The sequence below is a fragment of the Sarcophilus harrisii genome, chromosome 2, assembly GCF_902635505.1.
Source record: "Sarcophilus harrisii chromosome 2, mSarHar1.11, whole genome shotgun sequence".
NCBI lineage: Eukaryota > Metazoa > Chordata > Mammalia > Dasyuromorphia > Dasyuridae > Sarcophilus > Sarcophilus harrisii.
This window is the reverse complement of record NC_045427.1, coordinates 592,032,705-592,045,260: the sequence shown is the minus strand read 5'-3', so window position 1 is coordinate 592,045,260 and position 12,556 is coordinate 592,032,705. Positions and strand designations below refer to the sequence as shown.

General features: G+C 41.9%; 1 protein-coding gene across 4 annotated transcripts in view; it reads left to right on the top strand.

The window, feature by feature from the left end:
• Nucleotides 1–12,153, top strand: part of HPS1 (HPS1 biogenesis of lysosomal organelles complex 3 subunit 1) — a 28,824-nt gene extending 16,671 nt beyond the window's left edge. For 3 of the 4 annotated variants that reach the window (XM_031956223.1, XM_031956224.1, XM_031956225.1), the window contains 8 exons: nt 55–234; nt 1,627–1,688; nt 2,199–2,333; nt 2,423–2,488; nt 3,901–4,045; nt 5,989–6,102; nt 10,581–10,663; nt 11,457–12,153. In XM_031956223.1, the coding sequence (XP_031812083.1) occupies nt 55–234; nt 1,627–1,688; nt 2,199–2,333; nt 2,423–2,488; nt 3,901–4,045; nt 5,989–6,102; nt 10,581–10,663; nt 11,457–11,619 (948 nt within the window). In that variant the 3' untranslated portion in view covers nt 11,620–12,153. Of the gene's footprint in view, nt 1–54; nt 235–1,626; nt 1,689–2,198; nt 2,334–2,422; nt 2,489–3,900; nt 4,046–5,988; nt 6,103–6,785; nt 6,996–10,580; nt 10,665–11,456 lie in introns of those variants that run through there. The other variant, XR_004232512.1, reaches the window with a different exon arrangement.
• The last annotated feature ends 403 nt before the right edge of the window (nt 12,154–12,556 follow it).

The following is a 12,556-nucleotide window of genomic DNA, read 5'->3' as shown; positions in this document are numbered from 1 at the left end:
TGGGGCATGGGCTTCTTTTGGGTAGACCCCTGGCCCACTGATTTCTCCCCACAGAGCCCCAGCTGCCACATGGCCCTCTCCCTTTACCAACTCCTGGACGGGTTTTCAGTCCTAGAGAAGAAATTGAAAGAAAGGCAGGAAGCAGGGAGTGCCCTTCGTTCCCAGCCCCTTCTGGGGGACTTGCGCCAGAGGATGGACAAGTTTGTGAAGAATCGAGGTGGACAAGATATTCAGGTCAGGCTGAAACCTTGTAGGAAATCTGAGCCAACGTTCTGCCCCCTGGGAAGAGTGGAAGCCCTCTTGTGCTCCTTGGAGATACCTATGAGAAAGTTTGAGGGAAATGCAAAACTTTAGCTTAAAACATTAAACCCTCGGGTTGAGGAATAAGATTTTATTAATTAGACAGTATTAATTAGACAATCTGGTTAACAGGATTATCATAAATTCCAGACATGACTCACCAATTATCAAATAATTTAAAATTCAGTTTGCATGTATTTTTTAGCTTAATATCATATGTGCTCTATGTGATGATACAGTGTTTCATCAATCTCTTCAATTAAAAAAAATCTATTATCTCTTCATTCCATCTTTCTTCTTTGGAAAAAAAAGGAAAAAACTATAGCATTATCACAAATATGCATAGTCAAGCAAACAGATTCTTCCTGCTGACCACATCTAAAAGTACCTATCTTGGTCTTTCTCATCCCTCTGTCAGGAGGTAGATGGATGGGGAGCTTGTTTTACTGGAGTCCTCTGGAATCATTGTTGGTCAGTTCACATCCATTTATCAAAAACCACTCTCAGAAAACTAGCTATAATCTGTGATCTGGCCCTTGAAGAGACTCTAGTTTGTCATGAAAGTTCTTTCCATACACGCCAAAATTCCCATTCAGTAACAATGCGCACCAGCAGTGGTATATACACGCTCTACTATAGAGAAGGAAGAAAAAAGGGAACATCAGGACAGGCTGGGGAAGTGGGGAAAACGTCATGGAGATTATGACCCTTGAACTGAGGCTTTGAAAGATGGTAGGAACAAGACCAGGAGGAAAGGGAGGTCATCTGAGGTGAGGGTGGCAGTGTGGTGCCCTTGCACTTAGTAATTATTTAATAATTAATGGATTGAATGGAAGTCAGCCATGAAACTGGGCAGAGGAGGGGTATGCATGGCATGCTTCGGGAAAGGTATAGAGACTTGCCAGGTTGAAAAAGAGAATGTGACCAGGAATGTGGAGAATAAAAATGGCGGAGGTCAGGTGGAGCCAGGCTAGAGAGGGCCCTGAATGCAGTGATAAAAGTTTGGCTTTGTTCTTTTGGCAGTGGGATGGTTGAGTGGGAATTTGTAAGGCGGAGAGGTCATATGTTAGCAGGGTAAGCCTGATGTCACTGTGAAAAATGAATTGGAGCAGGAAGAAGTAAAGAATTAGGCATATTAAAACAGCTGAGTCTCTGATGATTCAGGAGGCATTTCAGGATCTTGTTGTGCCTCTGGGCCAACATCCTGAATGTGCATTAGAATTGTATTAGGTGGACAAAAGTTCTGGCTCATAGGATGGTTTAGGAGGTGTTACTGGTGTTTACTGACTCTAGGCTGATTCTGCATCCCTGATTACCTCTTTTCAGAGCTCCTGGCTGGAATTTAAGAACAAGGTTTTCTCCAGAAGTGATCAAGGGTCATATCTGGAGTAAGTACAGGCACTAGAGGAAATGGATTGGGGGCTGAGAGCAAGGTAAATGGGAGGGAATAGTAAAGGAACCATTGGATGGGATGACTTCTAAGACTCTTCATTGCTCTGATTCTCCAATTCTAAAAGGACAGAAAGGAGCTTTGAGGAGCTCGGTAAACTGATGGCAAGAAAAAGAATTCCCTGGAGAGAATATGATCAAAGAAGAGAGAACCCTGGGGAGGCCGGGGCTCCTGTATGTGGGAGAGGGGCTAGCCAAGAAAACCAGGCACAGCAGAACTAAGGGAAAGAGAGGCTTGTACTCGGCATCAGCCTCTGAGTCCCCAGCCACCAGTCTTCCCTTCTGAGGTCACTCTCTCCACTGGATGTGCCCGGGACACTCCCCCCATTGCATTGTAGGCCTCTAGAGGGCAGGGGCTGTGTTTAGACTTTCTTTGCATCCAGAGCACTTTGCAGAGTGCACGGGGCAAGTGCTCATGGGAACTTGCTGATTGAGTCTTTGATTGTCAGGATCATCCAGGCCTGTGCCAAGGTAAAGCGGCAGCTTTGCTCCATGTACCGAGTCTACTTCTTGAGCCTAGCCCCTGGAGGGGGAGGGCCCTGTCTCCCCCAGAGCCTACAGAACCACGCCCAGAATGTCATCCAGTGAGTAGTAATGGTATGGGGAGGTGCCTAAGTCTTGGCTGGTGCCTCCAGCCACCCTCTTCACCTGTGCTTCTGCTTTCCTCTGTCAGAGACATGCTGGTGGACTGGAAGGACTTTGTGATGGTGAAGAGTCAGAGAAACACCACTTTGGTGTCATATCCTGTCTAAGTAAGGGGGAACCAGGAAAGAAGCACCATGTTTATGGCATTTCTTCCATTTAGTCTCTCAGAGGAGCCTCCAGGTTTTAAATGACACTGTGTACATGGCCTTTTCTCATTATCCCACTTGGATTCAACAAGCATGTTTGAAGGGCTTCCTCACTCAGGGCCAGACCCTTCACTATTGCTGGCCATATGGGGAAAACCTAAAACATTCTTTGCCCTCAAGCAGCAGCGGTGAGGTAACCTGTATGTACATAATAGGCATGTATTAAATATGTGCAAAACAAACATTAAGTAAACTTAGCAGAAAGAAGACCTGAATTTGAATCCTGCCTCAGATACCTAAAAGTGAAATACTTACACACATACATATATAAAATGTAGATAATGTGGATTATTTGGATATCTCGAGTAGTGTGCGTATATATTAAGTATATAGAGAGAGATATTGAGAAATTGAATATATATGGAGAGAGAATATTGAGTAGATATACATATAAATATACATGTATGTATATTTATGAATATTGAATATATTTGTTGTTGCTCAGTCATTTTTTTAGGCATATCTGACTCTTTGTGACTCCATTTGGGGTTTTCTTTCCAGAGATAATGAAGGGTTTTTCCATTTCCTTCTCTGGCTCATTTTGCAGTTGAAGAAATGGAGGCCACCAGGGTTAACTGACTTATCCAGGATCACACAGTTACCAAGTGTCTGAGGTCTGTTTTGAACTCAGGTCCTCCTTTCTCCAGGACTCTGTTTACTGGGCCACACGACTGTCCCCACTGAGAATATTACATAGATATGTCCATCTAATATATAGGGGAAAATATATGTGTGTGTACACCTATAGATATACTCCTTATTATTAGCAGCTGGGAAGAGGCCATGAAGAAAGACCTTCCTAGGATGTCATTTTTGAGCTGACGCTAGCCAATGGGCAGAGGTGAAGAGGGGGAGTCCGAGGGCCTGGTGGAGACTAGGGCACAAGGTCTCTGGTTATTCACCCCAGGGAGCATCAGACATTTCCCTGTCTTTTTGTGTGAGAAGTTTTAGGAAGACAAACCCTTCGGAGAGCATCCCTCATGTAAAGGGCCAAGAATTAGAGGAGCCTGGGGGAGGCTTCTGGTCCCAGCTCTTCATTCCTAGAGGAGGGAGCAGAGGCCGAGGAAGGGGAGCGATTTTCATTTTCTCACATTCTGTCCCTCGGGAGTGGCAGAAGCTTTAGACTGTGCCATCCTGGATCGCAGGGCCCGGTTTGCCTTTCTTTGTATCCCGGCAGATGAAAGACAGACCTGAGAGCCTCTGTCTCCTCCCACCTTTGGTGATGGCCCAGTGAGTAGAGGATTTTTCCTGGGATTGTCCCTGGGGCCAGGACTAGAACCTCCTTAACTCTGGCCTTCACTTACCTGGAAGACTTCCCAGGGTTGGTGCATTTCATCTATGTGGATCGCATGACGGGGCAGATGGTAGCCCCCTCCCTCAACGTCACAGAGAAAACGACCTCAGAGCTTGGCAAGGGACCCCTGGCTGCCTTCGTCAAAACCAAGGTAACCCCAATGGCTTCTCACTTTCTATTGCTGCTCCTGAATATCTGAAATCCTGCCTGGGATGGCCACTATCCAGTTCCTCAGCATCTTGAGGGGGAAGGGGGAGAGGGATTGAGATGGAAACAGCCTCATGCTAGACATGAAGGACTGCAAATGTCCAGCCTGTCTTGAGGACAGGACAGTCACTCCCAATCTCAAGGCTGGTCCCTGCTGAGGGCCCCCAACACTCCTTTCCCACCTCCACAACTTTGCACCAGCAAGCCAGCTCCATCCTCACATCTAAATGCAGCCTTCCCTGAGCTTTCCCACGACTTGTGCTCTCCCCCTCAAACTACTTTACATATAACTATCCACATTGTACTGATTTGTATTGATTCCCTTCCTACTTACTCTGTATATAAAGAGGAAGCCTAGAGGAGTTGGGATAGAGGAAGGGAGGGAATAAGCACTTAGGTAGCACCTGCTGTATGCCAAGCTCTGTCTTAAGCACTTTACTAATGTTATCTCATTTGATCCTTACAATAGCCCTGGGAGGCAGCTGCTATTATTATCTCTGTTTTACAGCTGAGAAAATGGGGCAGAGAGAGCTTAAGTGACATGCCCAGGGTTACACAGTTAGGAAGTATTTAAAGGCAAACTTGAACTCAGATCTTCCTGACTCTAGTATTGGCCCTCTGCCTCTGGGCCACCAGATCTAGTGAATAGAGAGCTGCACTTAAAGCTAAGAAGAGGAGCTGGATTCAAATCCTAGCTTATATATTAGCTTAATGATATTAGAGGAGGAACTAAACTTCTCTCTACCTCAGTTACCTCATTTGGAGACCATGACCTCTGGGCAGCATCCAAACAATCAGAGCTGCCCTAGTCAGGACAGCCTTGCTGGAGCAAATGGTCTCCCTCATTGGAGATGTTCAGGTCAACACCTTAGAAGGGCTAGAAGGAAAAGAATAACTAAAGACAGATTGATTTTAGCATAGATTTTCACATGATCTTTACAGGTGTTGTTGGATTAGATTTCAGGAGGTGTATTCCATTGGGTTTCTTTATAAGTTTTTGTTCAGCATCCTGATTCAAAAGAAGCTCTTTCATGATCTTATTCCTCTGTCATGCATTTCTCCTACATGTAGTTACATTTTTATCCTAATAGTAGCAAACATGCATCTCCTCTCAGAGATATAGCAGCTGGCCATTACTATCCCCACCAAGGCCACCTCATCTCTGATGGCCACTGCCATAGCCAAGCATGTGTCAGTAAGACAAAAACAGCCAGATGGTGTGATGGACAGAGTCTGAGGCTTGGAGAGTTCAGACCTTCCCTCCTTCCCCTCCCTTGTACCGCTTCCTAGCTGTGTGACCCGGCACTTCTTTCAGCCTTAGTGCCCTCATCTTTAGATAGCAGCTACTTATTGTCAGGCTCAGATGAGATAATCTGTGTCAAGCACTTTGTAAACCTTTAAGCACAACATCGGTGTTAGAGGTGATGATGGAGGTAGGAAAAGTGATGGTGGTGATGATGATGATGATGATGCGAGATCACTCATTCTCTGAACTGGGCAATTATGGGCCACAATGGGTCAGCTGGCCCTACCCACACTAACCAGTTTCTTCCATTTCAGAGGTGACTCATGACTTCCTGGAATATGATCAGGAGTGATCACAGTTGATCCTTTGTAGTTATAAAAAATATAATGTGACTTTAAAATGTCACTTAATGTACATATTTTTCATTTGTTAAGGTTTGCTAAAAACCAAATGACTCATTAAAATAATGTCATTTTCTGAGACTTTTTTGCAATGATAAAAGCAAGAGAACAATTGAGACCAAAAAAAAAAAAAAAAAAACCAAAGAAAGAAAATCAAAACATTAACTAAAAGAAGCAAGCCAGGACTAGGGAGGATTATAGTCTAGCTTGGTCAATTCTCTCATTTCTCCTTTTCCACAGGTCTGGGCTTTAGTTGCTCTGGCCCGACGATATCTCCAAAAGGGCTACACAACTCTAACGTTTCGAGACGGCGACTACTACTGCTCCTACTTCCTGTGGTTCGAGAATGAGTTGGTGTGTATACCTATTCCTCTAGGAACAGAAAAAAGATGTTTATGTAGCTATGTGAGATGTTTTTCCCAAAACATTTTCCATTTTTGGTCTCATTTTAATTTCATAGTGGCCCTGGGAAAATGGAAGACCAGTTAGGTTATTTGAATTAGAGCATGGGGCACATTAGGTCAAAATAGAGTAATGCCCCCTTAGCTATGCTTTCTGGCTGCAATCTATGTCCCTGCTTCAACCCAGCTGTCTCCCAAAATATGCCCTAAGTTAAGATTTGGGGGAGGAGGCAGGAGAAGCTGTACCCAGCTTCTTGCATGGATGAGTCATCTTCAGTACCAAAAAGGAACATTCAGAACAGAAACTACTGATGTCAGGTGACATCAACTTCATAGATGAAAGGTGGCACATCATTATTCCCCTTTTCAAGTAGGTAATGTGAAGAATCACAAGATTAAATTGTCCCAGGTTACTTTGTTAGTTAGGGGTAAATTTGAGACTCTGATTTACCTGATCTGTGTTCTTTTCACAAGGCCACACTGCCTTCAGCAGTATTAAAATATCTAATGAAGTCTTACCTCTATATTTTCCCTGCTTTCTTTTTCTGTCACTTCCTTTTTCTAATTCTCCTTTTTTTCTGGCTTTTTTCTTTAATTTTCCTTTTATTCATGTGCTGTTTTTTCTTTTTATTCCAGCTCCCAAAGAGCCTTCACTTCAACCTCCAGCACTCACTTGAACCTGTTGTTGCTTCTATTATCCAAACCTTTTACTCACATCTGCCTTTCCTTTTCTATGCCAGTAACTATTGACTTCCCCCTGGACTATCCCCAACCACAATAGTCATCCTTTCTGACTCCTTCCTCCCCTCCTGTCACAGGAGAGCTCTGGATCAATCAGTGCATAAGGTAATAGTTGGTAAAAAAAAAAAAAAAAAAAATTACAAAAGAGATTGTAAAAGTTTTGGCATAATAACTGAGAAGTTGATTCTAAACCTTATTTTTATCTGCTCAAAACATCAGAAATTATACCAAATAAAGTAAATTTAAAAAAAGAAAGAAAGAAAAGAAAAATTAAATTCACAGACCAAAATATTCCAGTCCAAATTACCTGAAACTACTCAACAATAGAAAAAAAAATGAAAGTAAAAGCTAGAAGGACTATTCCAAATTCTCAAATTCCCACTTTGTGTAGACCTTTACTTATTAGGGAGAAAGAAAAATTGTTAGAAAGGAAAGACAACAAATTTTTTAAATAGTATTTTTTTTCCCAATTACAAATAATTTTTAGCATTCATTTTTACAAGATTTTTAGTTCCAAATTTTTCTTCCTCTCCCTCTCCTCCCTTCTTCCTAAAATGGTAGACAAGTTCATATGCGTTATATATGTGCTGCCATATAAAATATATTTCTATATTAGTCACAGTGGTGAAAAAGAAACAAATTAAAAGGAAAAAAAACATAAAAAACAATAAAGTGGGAAAAAAATGTTTTGATCTGCATTCCTAGTCCATCAGTTCTTTATCTGGATAAGGATAGCATTTTCCTTCACGAATCCATTGTTATCCATTTATATTGCTAAGAAGAGCAGAATCATTCATAGTTGATTATCACATAATATTGCTGATAATTGTATACAGTGTTTTCCTAGTTCTACTCATTTCATTTTGCATCAAATCTTACAAGTCTTTCCAGGTTTTTCTGAAATCTGTCTCATTTTTTGTTGCTCAATAATATTCTTTTACATTCACATGCTACAGCTTATTCAGTCATTCCCCAATTGATGGGCATCCCCTCAGTTTCCAATATTTTACCACTACATAAAGGGTTACTATAAATATTTTTACACAGGTAGGTCCTTTTCCCTTTTATATGATCTCTTTGGGGTACAATTCTAGTGGTATTGCTGGATCAAAGGGTAGATTCATATCCTTTGACCATTTATCAATTGGGGGATTCACTTATATTCTTAAAAATTTGATTCAGTTCTCTATATATGAAAATGAGGCCTTTATCAAAGACATTTGCTGTAAAAATTTGTTCCCCAGCTTTTTGCTTTCCTTCAAATCTTGGTTACATTGGTTTTATTTGTGCAAAAGCTTTTTAATTTCATAAAATCAAAATGTTCTAATTTATATTTGGCAATATTCTCTATCTCTTCTTTGGTCATGAACCTTTAATTCATTTAATTTCTCCTTCAAGAATTTGGATGCTATACCACTTGATCCATATATATTTAGTATTAATATTACTCATCGTCTTTGGTATCTTTTAGCAAGATGAAATTTCCTTCCTTATCTCTTTTAATTAGATCTATTTTTACTTTTGTTTTGCCAGAGATCAGGATTGTTACCCCTTCTTTTTTTTTTTTACTTCAGCTGAAGCATGCATCCAGTCTTAACTTTACTCTATGTATGTATGCCTCTCTGCTTCAGGTATGTTTCCTGTAAATAATATTGTAGGATTATGGTTTTTGATCCATTCTGCTATTTACTTCTGTTTTATAGGAGAATTCATCCCATCCATATTCACAGTTGTGTATTTCCCTCCATCCTATTTTTCCTCCTGTTTGTTCTTTCTCTCCTTCCACCCCTTTCCTCCTCAACATTGTCTTGCTTCTGGCTGCCACTTCCCCTGATCTGCCTTCTCTTCTGTCAGTCTCTTTCCCTTCTCCCCTCAACTTTTACTTAACTTTTCCTGTTGTATAAAATAGACTTCTGTATTCAGCTGATTAAACTTATTATTCTCTCTTTGGACCAATACTGATGAGAATAAGGTTCAAGTGATGTCCATCACCCACCCTCCCATCTTTCCCTCCACTATAATAGTTTTTTTGTTCCTCTTCATGTGAAATAATTTACCCTATTCTATTTTTTCCTTCTGTACACAGTGCATTGCTCTTTCTCATCCTTTAATTATTTCTTTATGTCATTCCCTCAAACCCACCTTATATCTGTACCCTTTGTCTATGTATCTTCCTTCTAGCTAATTAGTGATATCATTTTAAAGAATTACAAGTATCATCTTCCCATGTAGGAATGTAAACACTTCAGATCCATTGAATCCCTTATATTTTTCCCCCTTTTCCTTTTGAGGCTTCTCTTGATTCTTGATATAGATCAGATTTGTTTTTTTGTTCACTTCTGATCTTCTTATGAAAGCTTGAAATCTTTCTATTTAATTGAATGACCATTTTTTCTCTTGAAATATTGTGTTTAATTTCTTCAGTAGATGATTCTTGGTTGTACTACTAGCTCCTTTGCCCTGTAGACTATTATGTTCCATTATCTCTGATCCTTTAATGTAATAGCTTCTAAGTCCTGTATAATTTTTTGATTATGGCTCCTTGATATTTGAATTGTTTCTTTCTGGCCACTTCCAATGTTTTTTCCTGCAGTTTGGCTATAATGTTCCTTGAAATTTATTTTGGGATCTTTTTCCTGACATGATTGGTGGATTCTTTCAATACTTATTTTGCCTTCTGGTTCCAGGATTTCAGGACAGTTTTCCTTGATGATTTCTTGAAAGATGCTGTCCAATTTTAATTATGGCTTTCAGGTACTCCAATGATTCTGACATTGTCTCCCCTGGATCTATTTTCCATGTCAGTTTTTTTCCAATAAGGTATCTTAGATTTTTTCCCATTTTTTCCATTCTTTTGAATGAAACCAGCTGAGGCTGGTGGGGATATTTCTGTGTTTGCCAGGACTATATGTGATAGTCTGGACACTGGAGGCTTCCTGTTTGCCCACGGCTATACTGGTAAACATGGCAAGGCCTGCTGGCTGCCTGTTTGCTTAGGCTTGGAGCTATGCTGAAGCATGTGCTGGTTCTCAGAGCTGGAGTCTTACCATTCTCCTGGCTGTGTTGAGGCATTTAGGGGGTCCTGGTGTTGGCATTTGCCTGCTCCACCACGCTGGGGCTCTGGATCTCTGAGGTGGGCTTGTTGCTGCCTTGCTGGGATGCTTTCTGTCCTGGACTGTGTTCCTTTTTTACCTAACACAGCCCTTTCTTGATGATCTTCTAACTTTCTCGGGCTAAGAGATTGTTTTACTCCATCTTTTTTCTGGCTCTGCTATTCCAGAATTTATTTTGGAGCACTGTTTTATGATTGCTGGTAGGCGAATATGGACGAGTTACTGAGATTTATTGCTTTCTTCACCATCTTGACTCCCAGAAATCTGGAAAAAACTATTTGTTCGGCACATTTACTAAGCACCATGAACTCTGCTAAATGCTGGAGATACAAATACAGTAAGATAGTCCATGAGGGGAAAAGTTTGAAGGCAAAAAACAGAGGTACCTCTGGGGCATTATGAGTGGCAGATGGTCAATCTCATTTTTTTTACATGAGGAAGTATCCTTTGGTGAAAGGGCTCTGCTATTCAAAACCTCTATGTTACATAGTCCCTAGCTTCTCATTGCACCAGTTACTCATAGCATTTCTGTCCATATCTCCTGGTCCCTTCTCACAGCTCTTCTGGTCTTCTTTAGGGGCACAAATTACAGGCAATCGAAGTGCCTGTCCTCTCAGATGACTCAGCTCCTGTTGGGGTACTTGGAGGAGACTACTACAGGTAACACCCTTCCAAATTGTAGTGCAAAGGCTAGTTTTGGAGAGGCAAACTGGGGGGAGAAAGTTGGGGGTGGGGAGGAGAGAGAGTGAGAGAGTGTGTGTTTGTACACATATCTGTCTTAGGAGCATGCACCCACACATAGATAAATATTCAGACAGGTACACATACACATGTATATAAATACACCCATATTCCTGGAATTGGAGAAAGAATAACTTTTCTTCCATTAGGAAAGTACCTGGTTTGGAGAGCTAGAAATCCTATTGTAAGGGTGGCTAGATGTCAGCCTTCACCAAAACAGCAGCACATAACAACCCAGTTAGGATGGCACCTACCTGTGAGGCCACAAAGGGAGCTTCTCCCTCTGACCCTGTGCCATTCCAGCAGGTACCACTCATTCTACCAAGCTCTGACTATAATATAAGACATGTCTGGACCTTGGAAGGTTCTGTTTCATGTGGAATTAGTGCTGGAATCCACAGGATAAAAACCTCTCTGAAGGAAGGCACCTGTTACTGTAGAAGAGCTAAGGGAGGAGCAAGTGCAGCTCTGATGGGTGGCAGCAAGCTCAGGAAACCTGAGGCAGAAATCCTCACTAAATTGCTGCAAACCTTGTCCTTCAAGTGAGAGGGCCTGTGGCTTGGAGAGCATGATAGGTCAGCATTACCCTGAAGGAAAACTGGGCTGGATCTGGACCTTTGAGAGCAGCCATCCCCTATGGGATCCAGCCCTCAACCAATGGGAAAGTAAGTGCTTCTTTCTGAATCACATTCTCTTTTACCCCATCTCCTAGGAAGCTTCTGCGCTACTATAGCAAAAACCACACAGGAGAAGTGGTAAAATGCTACGAATTGATGACCATCCATCTCTCTGTCCTTGCAGTGGACATAGTAGTCCAGCAGGCAAGTGAGCTGGCCCGGCAGCTATGGGAGTTATCTCATATCCCCTTACTTTAGGAGACTGGACTGTTCTATGACTCTTGGTTTTCACAAGACATTTATTTTGTCCATTCCACATTTCCCCATTTGAGGACTGCCCGAGGTCCCCAGACGCTCCCCACCTCAGGTTCTCAAACTGTCCAGTGATGCAGATCACAGCTGATACCTGCCTTCCCATCCATCTCATTTGTACAAAAGTGGCCTCCTACTAAGTAATAGCCCCAGGGCAGCAGGATAAAACCTCCATACCCACATGTTCCTGAGAAGCCCTCCTCTAGCCAAGGAATACATGGCACACGGTGGCCCTTCTAAGCCACAAAGATTCCACTTTGTGTTTCAGAGGATAGGTTGGGAGGCAGAGGCAGAGGCTGGGCTTCCATATTGTGTCCTTGAAAGTCCCAGGGATTTTGACATCAAAATTCAAAGCCACTAAACCTAGGAGCCGCCTTTCCTTATCTTCCCCTAGCAGAGAGGGGAGGAATTACTAGCACCCAATAACCAGGGGAATGGGACCTTGACTCTCCATTAATTAAAGCACTTATTTTTCCTGTTTTTCTTCACTGGATTGCTTCTTAACCTCTCTCACAGGATGGGAGAGAAGCGCTTGCCCAAGCATTTGAGTTTCCTTTCTCTGCTTCCCCAAATCCAAGCTGTCTTTTTGGCCTATTTTATGATAAAGGGGTGGAGGGCTTAATGTGAGCCCATGTCCTGTACAATGGGCAGTTCCTAAAACCTTGTCAGTATGTAGACTGGGACTCAGTGCTTCTTGATTTCTAGATAAATGTAAAAGGTGAAGGGAAGGAGAAAGGAAGGACTGTTTGTTCTATTAATGATAGTCTATTGAATGGATTGTCTGTCTTCCATATATGCAGTTTATACTCCAGAACCTCAATAAAAATAATAGGAAACAAGAAACCAAATTCTGGGTCTTCTGCAGATCTTAGAAAAGGAAAGA